General features: G+C 39.9%; 1 protein-coding gene across 1 annotated transcript in view; it reads left to right on the top strand.

Annotated features, from left to right (window-relative positions):
• Nucleotides 1–18,732: 18,732 nt before the first annotated feature.
• Nucleotides 18,733–24,351, top strand: part of lgr4 (leucine-rich repeat containing G protein-coupled receptor 4) — a 139,768-nt gene continuing 134,149 nt past the window's right edge. Inside the window, exon 1 of the mRNA XM_043705452.1 lies at nt 18,733–19,289. Coding sequence (XP_043561387.1) covers nt 19,006–19,289 — 284 coding nt within the window. The 5' untranslated portion in view covers nt 18,733–19,005. The remainder of the gene's footprint in view (nt 19,290–24,351) is intronic.

Here is a 24,351-nt window from a genome sequence, read left to right as displayed (position 1 = left end):
AGTCAGAAGTTGTGTTGAGAAATGTTTGCAAACTTTTTCTATGTTTGTTAGAAATCATGTGAGTTGACTATATATTATATATAAAATATATATTCAGAATATACCTTTGCTGTGAGTCATGAGCTATTTTCTTAAATGTTAACCATTGTTCTTGAAAAACCTTTTCTGCTAAATCCCTTTCACAGTCCACTCTTGCCACTTCTGCCCCCAACCTTATGTAATTACCCTTATTTAAGTTTAGCAGTTATTTCCAATCCAAGATTCTCCCTCTCAAATTGAATGCTAAATTCTATCATGTTATAGTCACTGTTCCCTAGAGAATCTTTTATTCTGAGGTAATTAATTATATGTCCTCATTATACATTACCAGATCCTAAATAGCCTGATTCCCTGGTATATTTCCTAACCACCCCTATCAGCATTCTGCAGAGACCATTCCCTCCACGACTCCCTCGTTAGGTCCACGCTGTCCCCCACTAACCCACCCTCCACTCCTGGCACCTTCCCTTGCCACAAGAGGTATAAAACCTTGCCCATATCTCCCCCCTCACCTCCATCCAAAGCCCCAAATGATCCTTCCACATCCTGCAGAGATTTTCGTGCACATCTAAATAACTCATTTACTGTGTCCGTGGCTCTCGATGTTGGGGAGACAGGGCGCCAACTTGCAGAATGTTTCAGGGAACAACTGTGGGATACATGCACCAAACAACCCCGCCATCCAGTGGTCAAACACTTCAACTCCCCCTCCCACTCCACCCAGGACATTTAAGTCCTGGGCCTCCTCCACCGGCAAATCAAGCCACCCGATGTCTGGAGGAAGAATGTCTTATCTTCTGCCTTTGGACCCTTCAACCACATGGCATCAATGTCGATTTCACCAGTTTCCTATTCTCCCCTTCCCCACCTCATCCCAGATCCAACACTCCCAACTCGGCACAGCCCTCTTGAACGGTCCTACCTGTCCATCTTCCTTTCCATTTATCCCCTCCCCTCTAACCTTGTAGTTCCAGTAAACAATCCCAAATACACTGTCTGAAACTTTCCTTGTGGCTACATTTGCCAGTTTATTTTACCTCATCAATATAGGAATTAAAGTCACTGATGATTTATGTACTGTCTTGTTCATATCTCCTAAGCTCTCCTGATTTATTCTCTGTCCTATAGAACAGATACTGCTAGGGTCCAATAGAGTGTTCCTACCAGAGTCTTCTTACCCTTATTATTATTTACCTTCATTCATATTGTACATCATCCAATCTAAGATTATTTCTTTCTGTTATACTTACCCCATCTCATACCAACAAAACTACCACACCACTTTTCCCTTCCTACCTGTCCTTACAAAAAGTCACAAACACCTGAATATTTAGTTCCAGTTTTGATCTCCTCATACTATTTTTTCTGTAATGGTTCTAAGATCATACCCATTAACCTTTATTTGTGACAATCAGACAAAAAGACCATAAGAAATATGAACAGGAGTAGGCCATTTGGCCACTAAAACCTACTCCACCACTCAATAGTGGTGTTTTTCTGCCCTTTCCCAATTACCCTCGAATCCCCTATAGATGAAGAATCAATTGATCTGAGCTGTCGTATGCAAAAGAAATCTGCTTACACCACTTCCCCTCCACTCCGCCGCCCAATCTCTGTGGCAAAGAGTAGGGAGTTCCAAAGTCTCACAACCCTCTGAGAGAAGAAATTCCTCCTCATCTCTTATATTAGTGACCCTTTATTCTAAGACTATGCTCTCTGGTCCTAGACTCTCCCAAGAGGGGAAACATCCTCTCAGTATTTATTCTGTTAAGCCCCTTAAGAATCTTATATTTTTTGAAGACATCACCTCTCATTCTTCTAAACTCCAGTGAGTAGAGTCTCAGTATCTCAAGAAGCCCTCTTAGCCTTTGTTCATAAGACAATAATCCCCCCCCAATTCCAAGGATCATCCTAGTGAACCTTCTCTGAACTGCTTCCAATGAAATAATAAGGGGACCTAACTGCTCACAGTGCTCTAAACGTAATCTCACCAGCACCTTGTTCATTTGCAGTAAGACTTCCCTACTCTTACACTCCAAACCCCATTGAAATAAGGGCTAACATTCCATTGACCTTTCTGATTACCTGCTGTACCTGTGTGCTAGCTTTCTGTATTTTGTGCATGAGTTTCCCCAAATCCCTTTGTGTTGCAGCCTTCTGCAGTTTTTCTCCATTTATATAGTACTTTCTTCTTTTGTTCTCCCATCCAAGATGAACAATTTACCCACATGGTAACCCACATGGTAACATCTTGCCCATTTATGTAACCTGTCAATATCTTTCTGTAAGATGTTTGTATCCCTTTCATAACCCACCCTTCCACTTATTTTAGTGTTGTCTGCAACAGTACTTTCACTTGCTTCCTCAAAGTCATTAATAAGTACTGTTAATTTGTTTATTTTGTTCTTAATTCTATACACATTTAAGTAAAGAGCCATTAATTTGTCTTTTTACTATTTCTTTTCCTCTTTGAATCTACTTACTGTTTTTTGTATTTCTGTACTCTCTGACTCTTCCTGTACCACTCTGGATATCATTAACAAAATAGTTGCCCTGCAATTTCACCATATCCTTTTGCTTTGTCAGCTTACAGATCACTCCTCCTTAACCATCTCCCCTCTAATTAGTTAAAAGCTCTTTCTACAGCCCAATTTGATACACCAGTGCACTGGTCTGAGCACAGTTCAAATGAAATCTGTGCCATTGGAACAGCTCCCTCCTACTCCAGTACAGATGCTGGTGCCACATGAACTGAAACCAATTCCTCCCACACCAATCAACTTAACTTGTTGATATTATTTACTCTAATCCAGTTAGCCTGTGGCTCAGGTAATAACACTGAGATTATTACCTGGGAGGTTCTGCTTTTTAGTGTAGCACCTAACTGTTCAAAATCTTTCAACAGAATCACCTTTCCAGACTTCTCAATGTCGTTACTGCTGACATGGATAATGACTCCTGGATCTCTCCCATACTATTCCAAGTTCCTTTCCAGGCCCGAGGAAATGTGTATGACATAAACTCATGGATATTGTACATCACATCAGAGTAGGAGAAGGCCACACAACTGATCTGATGACTCCAACTTCGTGCCTACCCCCAATAACATTTGCTTATCAAATATTATCTACCCTCTGCCTTAAAACATAAAAAGGTGACTCTGCCATTTCTTGAGGAAGAGAGTTCCAAAGTCTCGCAATCCTCTGTGAAAACAAAATTTTTTCTTGTTTCTGTCTTAAATGGGCAACTTATTTTTAAACTATTGTCCCTAGTTCTAGATTCTCCCACAAGAAGAAACATCCTTTTACAGAGTCATAGAGTCATACAACGAGTCCATGCTGATCATACTCCCAAACTAAACTAGTCCTACCTGCCTGTACTTCTCCCATATCCCTCCAAACATTTCTTATTCATGTACTTATCTAAATGTATTTTAAATGTTGTAACTGTACCCACATCCAATGCTTCCTCTGGAAGTTCATTCCACACACGAACCACTCTCTGTGTATAAAATGTGCCTCTCATGTTATTTTAAAGTCTTTTTCCTCTCACCTTAAAAATTACCCCCTAGCCTTGAAAAAAAACACCTGTCATTCACCTTATCAATACCCCTCATTATTTTATAAACCTCTATAAGGCCACCTCTCAACTTGCTCTGCTCTAGTGAAAAAGGTCCCAGCCTGTACAGCCTTTTTTTATAACTCAAACCCTCCATTCCCAGAAATATTCTGATAAATCTGTTCGGAACCCTCTCCATTTTAATAAGATTCTTTTTATAATAGGTAACCGGAACTGGGCACAGTACTCCAGAAGAAGGCTAAGCAATGTCCTGCACGTCCTCAACAAAGGTATGAGCAATGAAGGCAAACATGCTAAATGCCTTTTTAATCACTTTCTTTTGTTAAGTCCCCTCAGGGTATTATATGCACCAATCTGTTGTGCCATTATTCATACTGAGTCAGAGTTCATTAACTTACAAAAACTTGCTTGTTGGTGAAGAGTCCACCTTTCTTGCCCCTGCTCGGACCTTCAAGGTGTAAACATTTCTAAAGTTCTCTCCAGACCTGATAAAGTAAAAAGGTTTTATTATTTTCCTTTATTAATAAATGGCAATTTCCATGAAGCCTCCATTTTGATCAAGGATCATTCTCCTGCTGACCATACTTATGATAAAAACATGATAAATTTGACATTCTTGCATTGCCTTGATGAGGGCAAAACAAAAAGCTTTGGCAACATGCTTTAGTAATGTTCAAAAAAAGGAAACAATGGGAAAATATAATAAACAAGATCTTAATGTTACAATCTTAGATTTAAGTCAAGTTGGGGAAATAATTGAATAGAATCATGAAAGCTTTCAACACAGGAACAGACCATTCAGCCCCTCATGTCTGCACTGCCTTGATTGAAGGGGCAGTTACCCTTGCTTCCACAACCTCCCATTTTGTATTGAATGACAGAAACTTAAACATAGAAAGAGGTCACAATGTCTAAAACATATGTTTCTCCTAGTCTCCAGTTGCCAAATATAAATGCAACTCTTTCATTTGTTCAAATTTGTTACATCAGTGGTGGATTAATTCATGATTAATAATTCTGCTCAAAATATCTGCTCTTTAAGTAACAGTTTCAATACAGCAAACAACTGGCAGAGTGACGGTTGCCAATATTGTTCTTTCATGGAACATCTATCTTTAATGATGTTCAGTCTAAGGAGAACTCAAGAAAATAGACTTAGTTTTTCATATACCTTATCTCAAAGTGATATGAAATGCTGCAGAATAAGATTACTGTCAATTTTAGTCAGAGTAAGCAAAGAATGAAATATTCCACTGCAATCAAAGATGTGAATGTGAAGTTTCTTTCAAATGATATTTGAATATTCCAAGCATACTGTTAAGAAGATAGTTAATTTCTGTTTGTGCCCTTTTGAAGCCTGGCCATGACTGGAGACCATTTTTCAAGAAATATACTTTAAACTGTTGAAAGTATTGCATATCCACAGAATCAATGCAATTTAATTGCTCATTACAGTCATTATCTGGTATCAGGAATTAACTGTTACCAGGCAAAGAATAATGACTTTTATTAGTGAAAGGTAATGTGGTCTTCAAAAACAAAATCACTGGTAGCTAGAATTATATACTTCTGTGGTTTTTAATTACCAGTATGTTAATAAAGGAAATAAATTGAAAACTGAAACCAATCTACAATCTAATCACAAAATAAAGGTGCCGGTGTTGAACCGGGGTGGAAAAGGTCAAAAGTCACATGACACAAGGTTAGAGTCAAACAGGTTTATTTGAAATCACAAGCTTTCAGAGTGCTACTCCTTCATCAAATGGTGCCTCTCTTCACTCTACCTGACAAAGGAGCAGCACTCCGAAAGCTTGTGATTTCAAATAAATCTGTTGGACTATAGATTGTTGTTTGACTTCTGACCTAGTGTTGTTTGACTTCTGACCTAACCACAAAGAGCAACAGCCCTTTGCCTTTTAACATTAACAATAACTGTAACCAAAACATGCAGCACTGCAGATGCTGGAAATCTGAAACAAAAACAGAAATTGCGAGAGAAACTCAGCAGGCCTAGAATCATGTGTGGAGAGAAAGCAAAGTTAACATTCCGGGTCCAGTGATTATTCTTCAGAAATACAAAAAAAAAGTTTGCCTAGAAAATTAAATACCAGATTTCATAAAGTTTCACAGTATAAAAAATGGTTAACAATAACTAAAGTATGACTGAAAAGAGAGGAATGCCAATTAATCTTTTTGACTTACTTTCCAAACCAATCAGAGTCAACTTGGCAGCCAATTATCACCCTTTTCACTTGCAGTATAAATTGTTGTGATTATTTTGAATTTTGAATTGTTGCACTAGTCCTGATGACTGCAAGATGGAAAGCTTCAGAAATAATTTCTCGTTTCAACAAAGTTCAGGCTAACATGAAAAAGGGCCACTTGGTAAAAAATACCAAAGGGAAAAACACTGGGGAAATAAAAATAAACTTATTGAAATAAATTGTGATGAACTATAATTAGCAAGTTATTGATATTTTACAATTGCTGTAATGAAGTGGATAATTATTTAATTATTTGTTACAGCTTATGTGGTTTCCACTTTGCAAATATTGAGGCAATTCTGCATTAATAGAATTTACACATACAGTCTAATCAGCAGTGGACAAACAGGAGACTGGGAGAACATAGCAAGCCAGGCAGCATCAGGAGATGGAGAAGTCAACGTTTCGGGCATAATCTTTCTCTAGTGTCATGAAGAGGGGTTGTACCCAAAACATTGACTTCTCCACCTCCTAATGCTGCCTGGCTTGCTGTGTTCTTCCAACTCCTGTTTGTCTACTTTGGATTCCAGCAGCTGCAGTTTTATTGTCTCCATCTAATCAGCAAGCCGCACTATTGGAAATAATGATTATAACTCCACATTTCAGTAATGATAAATTTAACTTAAAAAATAATTTTAGGTTTACAAAATTGAAAATACATTTAAACACAACTAGTTTTTCAATGGTTTCTGCAAAGGTATTTCATACTCCAGGTTAAAATTTCACAACAACTGGAACTTTGAAATTAAGATTGATGAAACTGATGATAGTCTCAACCCATGGTCTCCAAAATATTAGACTGAATAATCTCAGTTGTGGAGATTGGGGTCACTATATTGACCCTGTGGCTGAGATGGCAGCATATTTCCATCTGAATCACAATATTCTGGAGTTGAATCTCTCTCCAGGGCTTGAGCACATAAAATCACTCTGATATATTAATGATGAGTTTCCACATTATCAGAGGCGCTGCTTTTCAAATGAAAGTTTAAAGTAAAGCCACAACTGCTCACTCAACTGGTGTAAAGGTTTTAAAATAGTATCTCAAAGAAGACTGGAGGAATTATCCCTGGTGTCCTGGGCAAAACTTAGCGCTTAATCAATAGAAAAAAATAGGATTTCTGTTAAATGGCATGTTTCCAACTTTGTAACAATGACCTGCACCAAAAAGTACTTCATGTGTTATCAAACACCCAGAGGTGTCCAAAGCACATGAAAATGTAATAAATGTAAATCTTTCTAAAGGTTTTGAGGGGGAAAGTTGGCTTGTGTTTCAATTTCTGATGATAATGCATTCACCTTGGTTAAAAGTGCACATGTGCTAACAGCAAAAGGAAGGATTGAACTTCATTTACATGAGTTTGGAGTCAAATAGATTGCTAATGGCCAATATCAATGCTTACTCATCATGAAGACTGACTTGCTTGAGCAGGTAGTAAAGATGCCTGGCTAATGTAGAATAGTATCAAAGCTTTCAAGAGAAGAGGAAAGTATTGCGACTAAAGTCTACAGTAACTAAGTCTATAATTTCAATCAAAAACAGAAATTGCTGGAAAAACTCAGAAGGTCTGGTAGCATCTGTGAAGAGAAATCAGAATTAAAGAAATCAGTTGAAATCAGTTTCAAGTCCAGTGACCTTTCCTCACAACAGCTTTTTATTAAGTCTATAATTACAATGTTTTTACAAGTGCAAGTTATCTAATTAGCATAATTATTATAAGTGCTAAAATAATAATCTCATTACTCTCAAACCCTTCCTTCATAAATAGAAAAGAAACAAAACAGTTAATACTCGAAACATCGATGTTCCTGTTCCTCGGATGCTGCCTGACTAGCTGTGCTTTTCCAGCATCATACTTTTCAACTCTGATCTCCAGCATTTGCAGTCTTCACTTTCTCCTAGCTGTACAGTACCCAATAGACACCCCTAGTACAGTAACCAAAATACCACCATACAATACTCACACCAGAATCCCTGGATTTAATACCTCAGTAGTTTTAGCTCACTTGTGTCTTCAACTTTTAGACTGGATGTAGATAACCTCTGCTTGGAGCTATCATGCACCTGCCTAAATGTACTCAGCTTTAAGTAACATCTTCAAGGCCTTATTCCAACACTTTTAGTCTGAGATAAGTTTTCTTGCTGAAACAGCAGGAAAGCTAGATAATGCAGATTTTGAAAACAGCCTTGATTGGTATACCAGGTTTATGAAGAGAAGCAATTTTGTAATGCAACAAAAGACAAAAATTTCATAGCATCTGCCAACAGAATATAATAGCAGCCATATTGCATTTCATTTATAATAAAAAATTATAATAAAATTAATTTAGAATTTGATAAGATTAATAATAAGACATCAACAAAATAGATACATATTGGCATGTATTGTGAACATGGATGAGACTCCCACACTTTGGCTAACCTGTTAAAAAAATGAGTAAGATTGGAGATAAAATTATGTTAGCAATGACAGTTAGCCATTAATACGTAGATTCACTGTTAAACTATCAAGTATGTCCACGAGGCCAAAGCTTAAGCCAATGGTGCTCTTCAAGAGCAAAATTCTTTTGAACATTTTCAAAAAGTGTAGCTCTCTACTAGTCTGCCTTCTACAAAGGATGGATGGCTAATGAGAGATTGAAAAATCGATGAGGAAAACTTGAAGCTTCCAAATAGAAGAATTAGGTAAAGAAAAATATGTCTCCCAATCTGGATGAAAAAATAGACAAGTCCCCTGGGCCCGATGCGAATTTTGCTAGGATTCTCTGGGAAGCTAGGGAGGAGATTGCAGAGCCTTTGATCTTTATGTCATAATTGTCTACAGTAATAGTGCCAGAAGACTTGATGATAACAAATGTTGTCTCCTTGTTCAAGAAGAGGAGTAGAGACCACCCTGGTAATTATAGACCAGAATGCCTTACTTCAGTTGTAGGTAAAGTGTTGGAAAGGATTAGAAGAGATGGGATTTATAACCATCTAGAAAGGGTTAAATTGATTAGGGATAGTCAACATGGTTTCGTGAAGTGTAGGTCGTGCCTCATAAACCTTATTGAGTTCTTTGAGAAGGTAACCAAACAGATGGATGAAAGTAAAACGGTTGATGTGATGTATATGGATTTCAGTCGAGAGTGTGGTGCTGGAAAAGCACAGCAGATTAGGCAGTATCCGAGGAGCAGGAGAATCAACATTTCGGGCATAAGCTCTTCATCAGGAATGAGGCTTATGGACCCGGAAGCTGACAGAAAAATAGGAGGAGGGTGGGGTTGGGGGGAAAGGTAGCTGAGAAAGCAATAGATAGCTGAAGGTGAGGGAGAAGGTGATAGGTCATGGGGGTGAAGCGGATAGATGGGATAGGTGATGGACAGGTCAGGAGGATGGTGCCGAGTTGGAGGCTTGGGACTGGGAAAATGTCGGGGGGGGGTGGGAGGAAATGAGGAAACAGTTGAAATCCACATTTATCCCTTGTGTTTGCAGAGTCCCAAGGTGGAATATAAGGCGTTCTTCCTCCAGGCATTGGGTGGTAACAGTTTGGCGATGGAGGAGGCCCAGGACCTGCATGTCCTTGATGGATGGGAGGGGGAGTTGAAGTGTTCAGCCACGGGGCGGTGGCGTTGGTGGGTCCAGGTGTCCCAGAGATGTTCTCTGAAATATTCAGCAAGAAGGCATTCTGTCTACTCAATGTAAAGGAGACCACATTGGGTGCAACAGATATGGTAGATGACATTGGTAGAGGAACAGGCAAATTTCTGTCAAATGTGGAAGGATTCTTTGGGGCCTTGGACAGAGGTGAGGGGGGAGATGTGAGTGCAGGTTTTGCAATTCCTGTGATGACAGGGGAAGGTGCCAGGAATGAGGTGTGGGCTGGTGGGGGGTGTGGACCTGACGAGGGAGTCATGGAAGGAATGGTCTCTTCAGAACACTGATAGGGGTGGGAAGGGAATATATCTCTGGTGGCGGGGTCCATTTGGAGATGGCGGAACTGGCAGAGGATGATGCAATGTATGCGGAGGTTGGTGATGTGGAAGGTGTGGACTGGGGGTTTCAGTCCTTGTTGCGCTGGGAGGGGTGGGATTCAAGGGCGATGGTGCAGGAAGTGGAGGAGATGCACTGGAAGGCATCATCAGCCACGTGGGAAGAAGAGGGCCATCTGGGATTTTCAAAGGTGGAATTGGTCATTCTGGAAACAGATCCAGCAGAGATGAAGGAATTGGGAATAAGGGATGGTGTTTTTACAGGAGGTAGGGTGGGAGGAGGTGTAGTCTAGGTAGCTCTGTGGGTTTGTAGTAGATGTCTGTGGTTAGTCGTCGCCAGAGATGGTAATGGAGAGGTCCAGGAAGGGGAGGGAGGTGTCTGAGATGGTCCAGGTAAATTTGAGGTTGGGGTGGAAGGTGTTGGTAAAGTTGATGAACTATTCAACCTCCTCATGGGAACATGAGGTGGCACTGATACAGTTATCGATATAGAGGAGGAACAGGTGGGGGATGGTGCCGGTGTAACTGTGGAAGATAAACTGTTCCATGTACCCGACATAGAGGCAGGCATAGCTGGGTCCCATGTGGGTGTCCATGGCTACCCCTTTGGTTTGGAGGAAGTGGGAGGATTGGAAGGAGAAGTTATTGAGGGTGAGGACCAGTTCGACCAGGTGGATGAGGGTGTCAATGGAAGGGTACTGGTTGGGACAACATGTTGTAATGTGGACATTAAAACAAATTGGATGCATTTGTATTTTGTAGATCTTTGGAATTTTGGCCCCAAGCTTAGAAAAATACAACCCATGCTTCAAAGCAGCAACCATCCTTAAAAACAAATGAACATACCTAAAACGATTTATGCTGGTTAAGCAGATGATAAAGTTGTGGTAGTGTTTATCAGCATAGTTCCAGAGTCCTAAATGTGTCAGTTTCAAGCACATTAGCTGCAGACTGAGAAAGTGCATGGATTTTAGTAAATTGTGTTTTTGCATTGTTCTACTGACAGAATGCACCTGAATAAAACGTAAGTAGTATTTTCAAAAATGCTACCATGTAAAGTAATTAAAATCAATTTTCAACTTTTAAAATATAAAAGAACTTTATTTATAGGGGGACATATTTGACTGCTCATACAAAGTGCCAAATGTGTAAAATCCCTGGCATAATGGTTATTTTATGAATCAGTGAATCTGCTAGCTGGTTTTTATGAGTTGAAATCTTTCAGTTTTACACTCAACTAAATTTTTGTAATTTAGAGTCATAAAGATGTACAGCATGGAAACAAACCCTTCAGTCCAACCTGTCCATGCCGACCAGATATCCCAACCCAATCTAGTCCCACCTGCCAGGACTCGATTTTATTTTGAAGATACCATGTACATATCTTAAATATAGAACTTCAGAGCACATCTAAGCTCAGGCCACTTTTATATTTGTGCTGTTATGCTTCTGTTACCAGAGACACATCTGGGAGCAAATAACTAGGTTGATGAGATAGCCAATGAGATAAGAGAACAGATTTAGCTGTGTAATTGCCAAGAGCATGCTGACAGATCCTTTCAAACTAAAACAGTAGCCATATGTAAAAGACTGAAAAATGCACCCTGATGGATTCACTTACTCCAAATCAAATCTGAATCATATTTGATAGATGCACTAAGTGGAACCCCTTCACAACCATTTGTAGAGAATTAAGATGTGATCAGAGCAGAATGACAATTAAAAGCAAGGTTGAAAATAATGAGGTTTGTATGTAACATTTGACTTAATTCAGAAAACATTACAATTCCCTGTAACAAGAAATACCACATCAGGAAATCTATGCTGATGTAATATCTTCTCAGTTATATGCAGGTCCATGGGCTCGGCAATGTAATGTAATGTGAAAACTGAGTAACTAATTAATAGGGACCTGTGAAAGTAGTGGTGGCAGTTTTCTATACACACAAAACTGGACAATGACAGCCCATTGAAAATTCATGTTCTGCTCCAAAAAGATCAGGCTCTAAATACAGAGTAATCAGACAAATTTTACTCATCTACCATATGTAGTGTTTCTGCAATATGTCAAGAACACATCTAGAGTTTATCTCATTATTACTAATGTGGGCACATCAACATCATTAGCTGTTAATTGCAGTATAATTTAATATTTGAAATTCAGCATCTTGGAGGGAGGCATTTCAGATAGAAGCTGATTGGAAACTTTTGGTGGTTGGTTGGCTGTATGAAAACAATGTTTATGAGCCTATGATTCTGGTTTCTGCAAACACTTCACATGGAAGTGTCTGTTTACCCAATGCAAAATGTATGCACTCCCTGTGTAAGAACTTACTCAATTTATAAAGAGGGTTTGGGTTGTGGTTGGCAGGTTGAAGAATTGGAGAGCTAACTGGTGAGATACCACAGAACCTTAATCATGTGCAACTGCACATCTGCAGTTACACCTGGTGAAACTGCAAGTAGACCAGTGATTGACAGTATCCTGATCCTGACCTGCAATATCATCAGGACATTACTGGGAAGAGATCAATCTAACACTGTGATATCTAACACTGCACACAATCCAGCTGCAGAATTTAAATTCATTGAACTTTTTGGAATTGAAAGTTAGTCTTAGTAATGGTCACCATGAAACTATTATCTGTTGTTGTGAAAAACATTAATGTACTTTAGAGAAAGAAATGGTTTGGCCTACATGTTATTCCAGATCTATACAACTGCAGTGGACTCTTAAATACCAATGTCAGAGACACTCACATTCATCAAAGTATAGTTATTAGAAGACAGTCTACTGTACCCTCTATCTTGCTTGGTTCTGTTAGTTGACAAAGCTGGCTGGTCAATTAGAGTCAGAGAGTCATAGAGATGAACAGTATGGAAACAAACTCTTCCATCCAACTTATCTATGCCAACCTGATACCCTAAACTGATCGAGTCTCATTTGGCAGCAAACTGTGAAGTAAATTCCAGAGATGGATCCCAAGCAATTAAATAAATTGCTATCAATAATGGGATGGGGATATGTCAGTGAATTGAATCAGAAAGGTAGCGGAAGCCAGGGGTGCCAGGTAAGATTACAAAGACATGAAGGAGCTGAAAATATGTTGCTGGAAAAGCGCAGCAGGTCAGGCAGCATCCAGGGAACAGGAGAATCGACGTTTCGGGCATAAGCCCTTCTTCAGGAATCCTTGTAAGAGGATTCGCAGTAGGTTGAAATCTTTGAGGAGAAAGTGAGGTCTGCAGATGCTGGGCTTATGCCCGAAACGTCGATTCTCCTGTTCCCTGGATGCTGCCTGACCTGCTGCGCTTTTCCAGCAACACATTTTCAGCTCTGATCTCCAGCATCTGCAGACCTCACTTTCTCCTCAAAGACATGAAGGATCAAAGGCAATGAAGAGATATAATTAGATGTGAGTGTGAACAGTTTCAATTGGAAGAAGTGAGGGACTGGGAGCTAATGTAGATCATTGAAGAAAGGGAGGATGAATGTGAACAACTTGGCGTGGGATAGCTTACAGGTGGCAGAGTTTTAGGTGAACTTAAATTTGTGGGGTGTGGCAGGCTGGCCAGGAGGAAAGAGGAATCATTAGGCTTTGTGTTAACAGATGTTTTGATGAAGGTTTCAGCAGCAAGTGAATCTGGTGTGAGCTAAATAAAGTGATGTTTGTCTTGGTCAGCAACTCTTTATGAGTGATATATTCAGTATTTGAATTCACTTTAAGATGTGCTACTTTTGACAACAGAATATACACCTTTAATGTGGAAATAGCACTGTTAAGAAAACTTATTTAAAAGACCTCTTTATTTGTGTTTAAGAGTGTGAGGGAAGAACGTTTAAGAGCTTGCATCATTGCAAAGGGGCAAATTGTAATCTTCTCAGATAATAAGAAATATAGGTCCATGAGAAGTTTGGCAGGCTGGCCAGGAGGAAAGAGGAATCATTAGGCTTTGTGTTAACAGATGTTTTTTGATGAAGGTTTCAGCAGCAAGTGAATCTGGTGTGAGCTAAATAAAGTGATGTTTGTCTTGGTCAGCAACTCTTTATGAGTGATATATTCAGTAGTTGAATTCACTTTAAGATGTGCTACTTTTGACAACAGAATATACACCTTTAATGTGGAAGGAATGAAGAAGGGCTCATGCCCGAAATGTCGATTCTCCTGTTCCTTGGATGCTGTTTGACCTGCTGCGCTTTTCCAGCAACACATTTTCAGCTCTGATCTCCAGCATCTGCAGTCCTCACTTTCTCCTAAAACATTCCAGAACCTGAAAAGCTCTTTCTATAGTTCAGAGTTGCTAAAGTGTTGGAAGTTTTCCCAGAGGCTGCAAGATAATAACCAAGTTTAAAATGTCTTACTATAATTAATATAATTAATTATGCAGCTAAGTGCATTCAGCTAAAACACATATTTTACTTGTCTTGGACTGGATTAAATTTGATAGAATGAATGTTGCCATTTTATAAAACAAGTTCTAGTATATGTTATGCTTGAGAATAACACATTGTAGACTGACCCTTTGCCTGGACAAGGAATACTATACAATGAATGCTATAGAGTGAAATGAACATAATTTAGTTAGGCTTGAACACTGTGAAGACAACTTACACCAAAAGCACATGCAGTATGTTTCTCTAAGATCTCCACTTCTTTGTCAAGTGCACAATATACAAACCAAAGAATTTACAGATGTTTGTACTCCTAAATATTTAGAGTCCTAAAATTTGCTTCTAAACATTTAGAGTCATAGAGTCTATGTTGTACAGCACGGAAACAGGTCCTTCAGTCCAACTTGTTCATGCCAATCAGATATCTTTAATTAATCTAGTCCCATTTGCCAGCACTGGCCTATATCCTTCTAAACCTTTCCTATTCATATACCCATCCAGATGCCTTTAAAATGTTGTAATTGTACCAGCCTCCACCATTTGTTGTTGAATTGTTTGCCATGTAAAATTCCAACAAAAGTGAATTGTGCAATGAGCAATCACTTATGTACCTTTTTTCTTTACATGCCCACCCTTATTTGCATTTACATCATAATGTTTTTCATTATTGTGCAAATGTGAATAATAGGAAATCCAATTGTACTGAAAGAAAGGTCAGATTCTGCAGGTGATTCAGCAGATTTATCAGCTGTGATACACTTTCAAATTTAAACTACAAAGTCTTGGATACAAATCCCATGGTCTAGATTAGAGTGGTGCTGGAAAAGCACAGCAATTCAGGCAGCATCCGAAGAGCAGGAAAATCGACGTTTTGGCCAAAAGCCCTTCATCAGGAATCCAGCATCTGCAGTCCTTGTTTTTACCTACAAATCCCATGGAAGGACTTGCTTGCTATGGAAGCTTTTTTTCTTCATTCACAGAATGTGGGCATCACTGGCTAGGCTGGTATTAATTGCCCATCCCTAATTGCCCAGAGGGCAGCTGATTGTCAATCACATTGCAGTGAGTCTGGAGTCACATGTAGGCTAGACCAAATGGTAGATTTCCTTCCTTGAAGGGTATTACTGAACCAGATGGGTTTTATGACATTTGACAATGATTTCATGGTCATCATTAGATTCTTAATTCCAGACTTCTTTTAAAATTCAAATTCCACCTTCTGATGTGCTGAGATTCAAACCCACGTTCCCAAACAATAGCTGAATTTCTAGATTAATAGGTCTATCAGTAATGCTGCTAGGTCATTGCTTATTGAATGATTATAATGAACATACAGCTTCAGGGTAAAGTAGGCTATTTGAATCCTCAGGCCTGTTGCGCCATTCAATAAGATCATAGCTGATGTCTTTCTGTTCTGAATTCCATATTCCCATCTATCCCTAATAGGCTTTGATTCTTTTACCTAATAAGAATCTATCTACTCCTGCCTTAAAAATATTTACTGACCCCGTCTTCTGAGGCAGAGAGTTCTAAAATGACATAACCCTCCAAGTGAAAATATTTCTAGTTATCTCTGCATAAAACATGACCGATAATTTAGAAGCAGTAGCCCCTAGTCTGGTCTCATCTGCAAGGGGAAATATCTCTCCACGTCCACCTTGTCAAAAACCATTCAAAATCAAATGAGCTTCAAATCATTCCTCATTCTTCTAAACCCCAGTGAAAATAAGACTGTCTGAGATTGGGTAGTGGGATTGCGAGCATCTCTTGGAAGGATATCAAAGGTGGTGTCTTGCTATCCTGCCCAACCATTTTGCAAAGTTGCACTGAAGCATGAACCAAAACAAGGGAATCTCTACACTTGAAAATAAGGACAGAAGAAAATTGAGTCCATCAAATCAACAACAATCTGTAGCTTCAGCAGAAGAGAGCTGTGGATTAGTTGTCTTCTTCTTAGACAGTCCCTTGGAATCAAGGATGATTTTCTTCCACTAGGGTGTTGTGTGTGCTGAGGTGAATAAAATCCTCAAGTCCTGTCACAAAAGGGCAGCAAACTGGCTGTTGATAGAGGAGAATGTTGTCAGTCAGGTAGCTAGCTAGCTGTTCCTTTTTTATTTCAAAAAATATACCTTATTCATAAAAATCTTTTCCTAAATGTATAGTCGCTAGAGCAGTTCGGTTCTACACACAGCCTTTACATATGTCATAGAGTCATAGAGATGCACAACATGGAAACAGACCCTTCAGTCCAACCTGCTCATGTCGACCAGTTATACCAACCCAATCTAGTCACACCTGCCAGCACCCGGCCCATATCCCTCAAAACCCTTCCTATTCATATACCCATCCAAATGTCTCTTATATGTTGCAATTGTACCAGCTTCCACCACATCCTCTGGCAGCTCATTCCATACACGTACCACCCTCTGCATGAAAACGTTGCCCCTTAGGTCTCTTTTATATCTTTCCTCTCTCACCCTAAACCTATGCCCTCTAGTTCTGGACTCCCCGACCCCAGGGAAAAGACTTTGCCTATTTATCCTATCCATGCCCCTCATAATTTTGTAAACCTCTATAAGGTCACCCCTCATCCTCCAGCGCTCCAGGGAAAACAGCCCCAGCCTGTCAGCCTCTCCCTGTAGCTCAAATCCTCCAACCCTGGCAACATCCTTGTAAATCTTTTCTGAACCCTTTCAAGTTTCACAACATCTTTTCGATAGGAAGGAGACCAGAATTGCATGCAATATTCCAACAGTGGCCTAACCAAAGTCCTGTAAAGCTGCAACATGACTGCCCAACTCCTGTACTCAATACTCTGACCAATAAAGGAAAGCATACCAAACACCTTCTTCACTATCCTATCTACCTGCGACTCCACTTTCAAGGAGCTATGAACCTGCACTCCTAGGTCTCTTTGTTCAGCAACACTCCCTAAGACTTTACCATTAAGTATATAATCCTGCTAAGATTTGCTTTCCCAAAATGCAGCACTTCGCATTTATCTGAATTAAACTCCATCTGCCACTTCTCAGTCCATTTGCCCATCTGGTCCGGATCCTGTTGTGATCTGAGGTAACCCTCTTCGCTGTCCACTGCACCTTCAATTTTGGTGTCATCTGCAAACTTACTAACTGTACCTCTTATGCTCCTATGAAGAACAACAAACCCAAGGCATTTCTTACTTATACAAGATTGTATTTACATACATTTGAGGCACTGGGAGGGTCCGATAATTGAATGTATCTCCATTTAATTTCAGCAGAAAGACCTTAGATAGTGGTCTTTCCCCACTCTGTCTTGGCGGCAGCTGCCCCAAACTTTCATGCATCCCTTAGCACCTAGTCGTAGACCTTGAGCAACACTCACTCAAGGTCAACGCCTTGTTCTGGAAGTTTTGGGTGGAATGAAGAGCGTCTTTCACCAAATTGATGGTCATCCAGGTGCAGTCAATGTTTGTCTCAGTGTGCATTCCAAGAACAGCCCTGAGAACACAGAGTCCTGCATCATGGAACTGCTCGTGATGAACCTTGACAAAAACCGTAGCATCTCTCTCTCTCTCTCCAGACTTCCTTTGCAAAGGCACATTCGTGAAGCGGATGTGTGATAGTCTCTACCCACCCCCTCCATCTGATTTGAGGCAGTGTGCAGTGTCGCAGTCAGTCCAGGCATATAGAGAGGATCTCACAGATAGTGTAGCTGACTGTCAAACAGGGATCAATCTCAAGCTGTCAATCAGAAGTGTAAGAAGTTAATTTGGGGTGGGTGGACAATCAATCATGTGACAGTTGCCAGTTGGGTGTCAGCTATCACTCAAGGAGCTAGCTGCATGTCAGAAACCAGCTGTTAATCTGGGTCAGGCTGTCAATCTGAGAGACATGGTGTCAGTCAGAGAGGGCAGCTATTATCGAGGGAGAATTATTAATCAGGGGAGGGCTGTCCATCAGGAGAGAGCTGTTCACAGGGGGGGGGGGGGGTTCTGTCAATCAGAGGGAGAGCCTTAATTGGGGGAGAGCTGTCAATTGGGGAGGGGTGTCACTCAGGGAGAGAGCTGTCAATCAGAGAGAGAGCTGTCAATCAAAGAGAGCCATCAATCAGAGAGAGAGCTGTCAATCAAAGGGCAAACAGTAAATCAGAGGGAGAGGCATCAATCAGAGGGAAAGTTGACAATCAGAGGGAGAGCCATCCATCACAGACAGCTGTCAATCAGATAGAAAGTCGTCAATCAGAAGGACAATTGTCAGAGAGAGAACTGTCAATCAGAGAGAGAGCTGTCAATCAGACAAAGAGCTGTAAATCAGATAGAGAGTTGTCAATCAGAGAGAGCTGTCAATCAGAGAACTGTCAGACAGAGAACTCAAGCAGATGGAGATCTATCATTCAGAGAGCTGTCAATCAGAGAGAGCTGTCAGAGGAAGAGCTGTCAATCAGAGGGGGAGCTGTCAATCAGGGTGCAAGCCCCGCCCCTGTCTCCATGGTGACGGTACCTGTCCCCTCCCCCCTGGGCGGTCCGGGCTGGGCCCAGCTGTCGGAGTGAGGGAAGGGAGAGCCCGGGGATCGGTGTGTGTGTGTGAGTGTCGGGTCACTGAGGAATAGAACCGAGCTGAGGGCAGGAGAGTGTGGACCGGCGACCGCCCCCGGGGGGGGGGAGAGAGAGAGAGAGAGAGAGACTGTGTGTGAGAGGGAGAGAGTGAAAGGCAGAGGTTTGCTGCAGTCGCTCGCTCGGTCGGTTTGATATTTGAAATTAACTGAGAGTCCCTCTTCATGTGCCGCTGGTGTTGCGCGAGGCGGCGGCGGCGGTGCGGCGGCTGCCGCTGGTGGTGGCGGCCGGGTTCGGGACGCCGCTGGCCGGCCGCCGCCGCCGCCTTGCTCCCTGTCCTGCTGCTGCTGCTGCTGGGATCGAGCGGCGGCCGCTCCGAGAATGTGGCCGCTCCGTGCCCGGCCGTGTGTCGCTGCGAGGGCGACGGTGGAGCCGCGCTCCGGGTCGACTGCTCCGGCCGAGGGTTGACCACCGTCCCGCAAGGCCTCAGCATCTTCACCTTCTTCTTGTGAGTATCAGAACCGCCGGCTCTCAAAAATAAAATTCAATGAAATGCAAAAAAAAAATATAGAAAAATCGCTCGCGCATCAGGTACGTTTAGATTTATTTGGATTCCTGTCCTGCAAATGCCAGGGAAATTTTGAGAGGTTGTGTGCATCTTTTAAGAGAAAGTGCTGACAGTTTTTATTTAGAAATAATATGTGCAGCGAATATTAATTGTTTCGCAGGGAACTGTTCTTTCAGGTTGGTTCAGCACAAGAAAGTGCTCTCTCGGGACAGCTGAAGAAAGAGTTTCTTGCCGGCTGAAACTTCACAAAAATGCGGAGTATAGAGCATAAGATATTTTTTAAATGATTACAGCTGTAAGGTGCAACGTCTGATTGCCACGGGGAGATGTTTTGTAGCATGACTAGTCACTTTTTTTATATATATATACACAAAAAATGCCTGCCTTTATACAAATCATCTTCCATTAGGTAGTCAAGTTTGAAGCTGGAAATGCAGCCGATGTGCAGTGAAGTATGCAGATGATTTGCGGTCAAATCTCAGTTTTGCATTGCAAATTAGACTATTGACTAGCCCCATCAGATTGCATACTTGTGGTTTAAAATGACCCAATGCAGATTTTATAATATAAACAGATTTCTCTCATGGTTTGTTTGTGAGTATATTTATTAAAATCTAATGTATCATATTCTGGAAGACCAGCAGTAGGTTTTCAGTTAAGGATAATTTCTGTCTTATTGTGCTTGCTTCAGCTATGTTTTAGTTTTGGCATTTGGGTGATCATTTGGACCACACACAGAACAACATACAGCCAGTTATTGATTGTGTAGAAATTGGTAGTTTGTCAGTATAAATGCTGCTGCAAAAGGGAGTTGTTATGACTTTCATTTGCTATTTGAATGATAAGTTATGAGGCTGTGCTCCTTTGCTGCAACATAAATTTCTGAAGCCTAGAGCTGATTATTCTTTACTACAACTTACACCAGTAGAAAGATGTAGGTGAACTGTGTGAATGGAATAAAACCAGAAAATATTGGAAATATGCAACAGCTGAGGCTGTATCTGCACAGAGAGAAAGTGATAGTTTATCTTCCATAAGAAGCAATTTCTTAATGTGAAATGTTAACCCTGTTTCTCCATGGATGCTGTCTGACCTGCTGAGTATTTCAAGTGTTTTCTGGTTTTGTTATGGATTTCCAGCATTATCTCTGTGCATTTTCTCTGTGTGTGCATATGCATCACAGCCCCTTCCCTTAAATCAACCAAGTGTGAAAGTGGACAATGCAATTCTAACCCAAGTCATAGTGCTGTTAAATGTTGTCTTATTTGGAGCAGTATAACTAGGGCATTAATGCATATTAAAACAAAAGCAACAGCACACAATTATTATTATTTCATATATGAAATCAAAAATGTTCTTTATGCATTGAGTAAATGGTCATGAATTTTAGCAAAGCCATATTTTCAGCTACCATAATTTTCATCAGTGATCTGAGATGATAGTTATTGGATACCTGTTATTCAGAAAGAATGTCATCTGCTTTTACCACTACTGTGTTTCATTCTTTTACGGGGAAAAGCAGTTAAAGTTTTAAAGTAGATTTTGTTCAGTTTAGTAAAACATTTACTTACAGGCAGGAAAAATTATCCAATGCAACAAATTTATTCTTTAACAAATGTCAATTATGTGCAGTGTTCCAAAGGTTTTGCTTCATGTTGTCTCAGAGCAACTCAAAACTTTGACTAGGGAGAAAAGTCCTATTAGTTATGATAGAGAAAAATGTAAAACTACTGAAACTGTGACCTTGGAACTATCTTGCAGTAAATATTTGACAGCAATGTAATTTGCAAATAGAAAGGTTGTGTTGATCATGGGTAAAACAAAATTGCAATATTTCCAAAGTCTTTGAGACTTTGGTATTATCTTTTCTCGAATAACTGCTTGGAGCTTTGTACGTTCAAAGGTTATTACTTACATGGGGTATGCTGCAGTATTTGGCTACTGTATGCTCAACTTGCATCGTGTATTGCATGTTGGAATGTTAATTTAGTAAAATGTAGATATTCCTGATAATTTTAGAAAGGGCGTGTTAGAGTATTTGAAATCAGTCACACAATAACTTAAATCCTTAAGACAATGTTTTCTTATGTCATAAGTATGTGCTTTAGCGGATACCTTGATAACATATTGTACAATAAATTAGTTGCTTTCAAAAGTCTAGGAAATTGAATAGTTCACAAAATCTTGAACCATTTGTGCAGTGCCAACATCTATGCGCTTGATTTAACCCAGGGTTATGTATGCCTCAGCACGCAAGTTATAAATAGTGATTGTGTTTGACAGCTAGCCTTAGTTTCTAAGTTATTTTGTTGCTTAATAATTCAACAGTATTTTTCCTTAAAGAACTAATGTATGTATCTACCTTTCCCCTGCAAAGTTAATGTTACCTTTGTATTTGCATGGTCTGAACATAATTTGTAAGTAAAGGGATGAGGGGAAAATATGGCTAATATTATTCAGTATTCATATGCACCTGGTAGCCATAAATGGGGGTAGTTTGTGGCTTACCCATATTGACCTACTTGAACAGTTGCACATTATTAGTAAAACAAGACTTGTGTTTCTGTCATCTTGAACAGATAAAGTGCCCAAGATACTAATAGGTGAACTAGGCATTTAATCTACTTACTTGATTGAGACTTAAGAAATGTACTCATGATTCGGAGATGCCGGTGTTGGACTGGGGTGTACAAAGTTAAAAATCTCACAACACCAGGTAATAGTCCAACAGGTTTAATTGGAAGCACACTAGCTTTCGGAGCGACGCTCCTTCAATCACCTGATGAAGGAGCGTCGCTCCGAAAGCTAGTGTGCTTCCAATTAAACCTGTTGGACTATAACCTGGTATTGTGTGATTTTTAACTAAGAAATGTACAGCTTTGTTATTAAGTGATTGATAATTTAGGTGTTTTCATTTTACAGTTGGGACAAAACTAAATTATTTTAGTGGAATGTTCAGCTGTTGCTTGGCTACACTGTAAGGTATCGTAGCAAACAAGGAGGATGGTGAATCTCTTGTCTCAATCCCAGTGCCATGCCACAAAAGTTGAGGGAATTTATTTATTTGTGCATGTAATTCTTTTTAAGAGAAATTTCCTTTAGTTGGTGTCATGAGCAAAGCCAGCACTTCTTATTGGGTTTTTAATTGAGAAGTTGGTGGTGAGCCCTTTTGATTTGGCTACATCCATGTTGTGATTGTCTTCCTATTGTCAGGGGTCCAGGATTTTGATCTAATGAGGATGAAAGAATGACTATATGTATCTAACTTGGGATGATATGCAATTTAAATGGGAGGTTGCAGGTATTGGTGTTTAGCCAGATTTTTTAAAGTTGTAAGATCTTGCATCTAATGTTGTTTAACAGCCTTTTCAACAAGTGTTGGATTGTAACTGTAACCAGTGGAGCTAAAAATAAAAAAAAGCTAAGTTATACTGATCTGAATATTATTTTTCAACTATTTTTATACCTGTCCTTAAACTACATACAGCATGCTACTAAAATATGGTGCCATTAGGTGTTGGTGCTCCCTGTTAATTTGTCCAAGTGACTGTTCACCATGTCTGAATCCTGATGGTAATTGTTGACTGGTTACTGCACTCTGGGGAAAAGTTGGATCAAAGTGCAGCTCTTTTGTGTTCTTGTCTGATGTTTGCACAGAAATAACATTCCTTGAATATTGACCACAAATAGAGAGCCTGGCCAACTTATTTTTTTTCCTTTAAAACCCAGAGGTGCTGTGGCCTATTTTAATACCTGCATGACTATTTTAGTTACAGGTGCTAGTGAACTCTGAACACTCCTTGTTTATGTGATCTTTATGCAATAAAAGCTCACTATTTGTGAAGAAGTGTAATTACGTTAAGTTTCTGCACACTGAGCATGACAGAGTAGTTAATTGCAGATTGCAGTCTTGTGAATGTAATCAATTTGTACATTTCTTTAAACCAGCTAGATCTGTATTGTAATTATAAAGTTTCAAGGTATTTTTGGAATCAAGAACGTAAAATGCAAGCCTTGTGCTCAGTCTGCTGTGTTGTTCTACAGTTCCTCTTATCTTGCCTAAGATGGTTAATAAGCAGCATGGCTTGACTGACTGAAAACAATTGAATATCTTTAAAGTCTGATTTGGTGAACTATGTGCCAAAATGTTTTATCGTATGAAAGTTACATTACCAAACACTTCATTTTTGGGTTAGTAAAACAAAGAAATATAACATTGAATAGTGACCATTACATGGGACAATGATCAACTATATTTGTAATAATTTTTAAATTTTGTGATCACTGTGGTTATTTAAATTTGCAAATACATTTTGCAGGTCTTGAATTCTTAACTCATTCTTTTCTATGAATGAGGGAGCTCTATACCTCTCCTGCAAAACCCAAATCTTGTCTCCCATTGGCCAGGTCTTGAATAATCTTGCCTGTATTGCACATTTTCCAGACCTGGTGGTGACCTGAACTATGGTTGGCATTGATTTCACAATCTTTTTTAAAAAAAGTGTCCACGCTATCAGTTTGTAACATTTTTGCCAAAAACAATAATTTAAGGATTGGTTAAGAAAAATAAGGAAGAATATGTAAGGTTTAGACAGGATAGATCGAGTGAATCCTTAGAAGAGTATAAAGGAAGTAGGAGTATACTCGAGAGAAATCAGGAGGGCAAAAAGGGGACATGAGATAACTTTGGCAAATACATTTAAGGAGAATCAAAAGAATTTTTACAAATACGTTAAGGACAAAAGGGTAACTAGGGAGAGAATAGGGCCCCTTAAAGATCAGAGTTGAAAATGTGTTGCTGGAAAAGCGCAGCAGGTCAGGCAGCATCCAAGGAACAGGAGAATCGATGTTTCGGGCTTAAGCCCTTATTCAGGAATGAGGAAAGTGTGTCCAGCAGGCTAAGAGAAAAGTTAGGGAGGAGGGACTTGGGGGAGGGGCTTTGGAAATGCGATAGGTGGAGGGAGGTCAAGGTGAGGGTGATAGGCCGGAGTGGGGTAGGGGC

Source organism: Chiloscyllium plagiosum, chromosome 16 (assembly GCF_004010195.1).
Source record: "Chiloscyllium plagiosum isolate BGI_BamShark_2017 chromosome 16, ASM401019v2, whole genome shotgun sequence".
In the NCBI taxonomy this organism is placed as follows: domain Eukaryota; kingdom Metazoa; phylum Chordata; class Chondrichthyes; order Orectolobiformes; family Hemiscylliidae; genus Chiloscyllium; species Chiloscyllium plagiosum.
The sequence above is the reverse complement of the archived record's forward strand: the minus strand, read 5'-3'. Positions and strand labels throughout refer to the sequence as shown.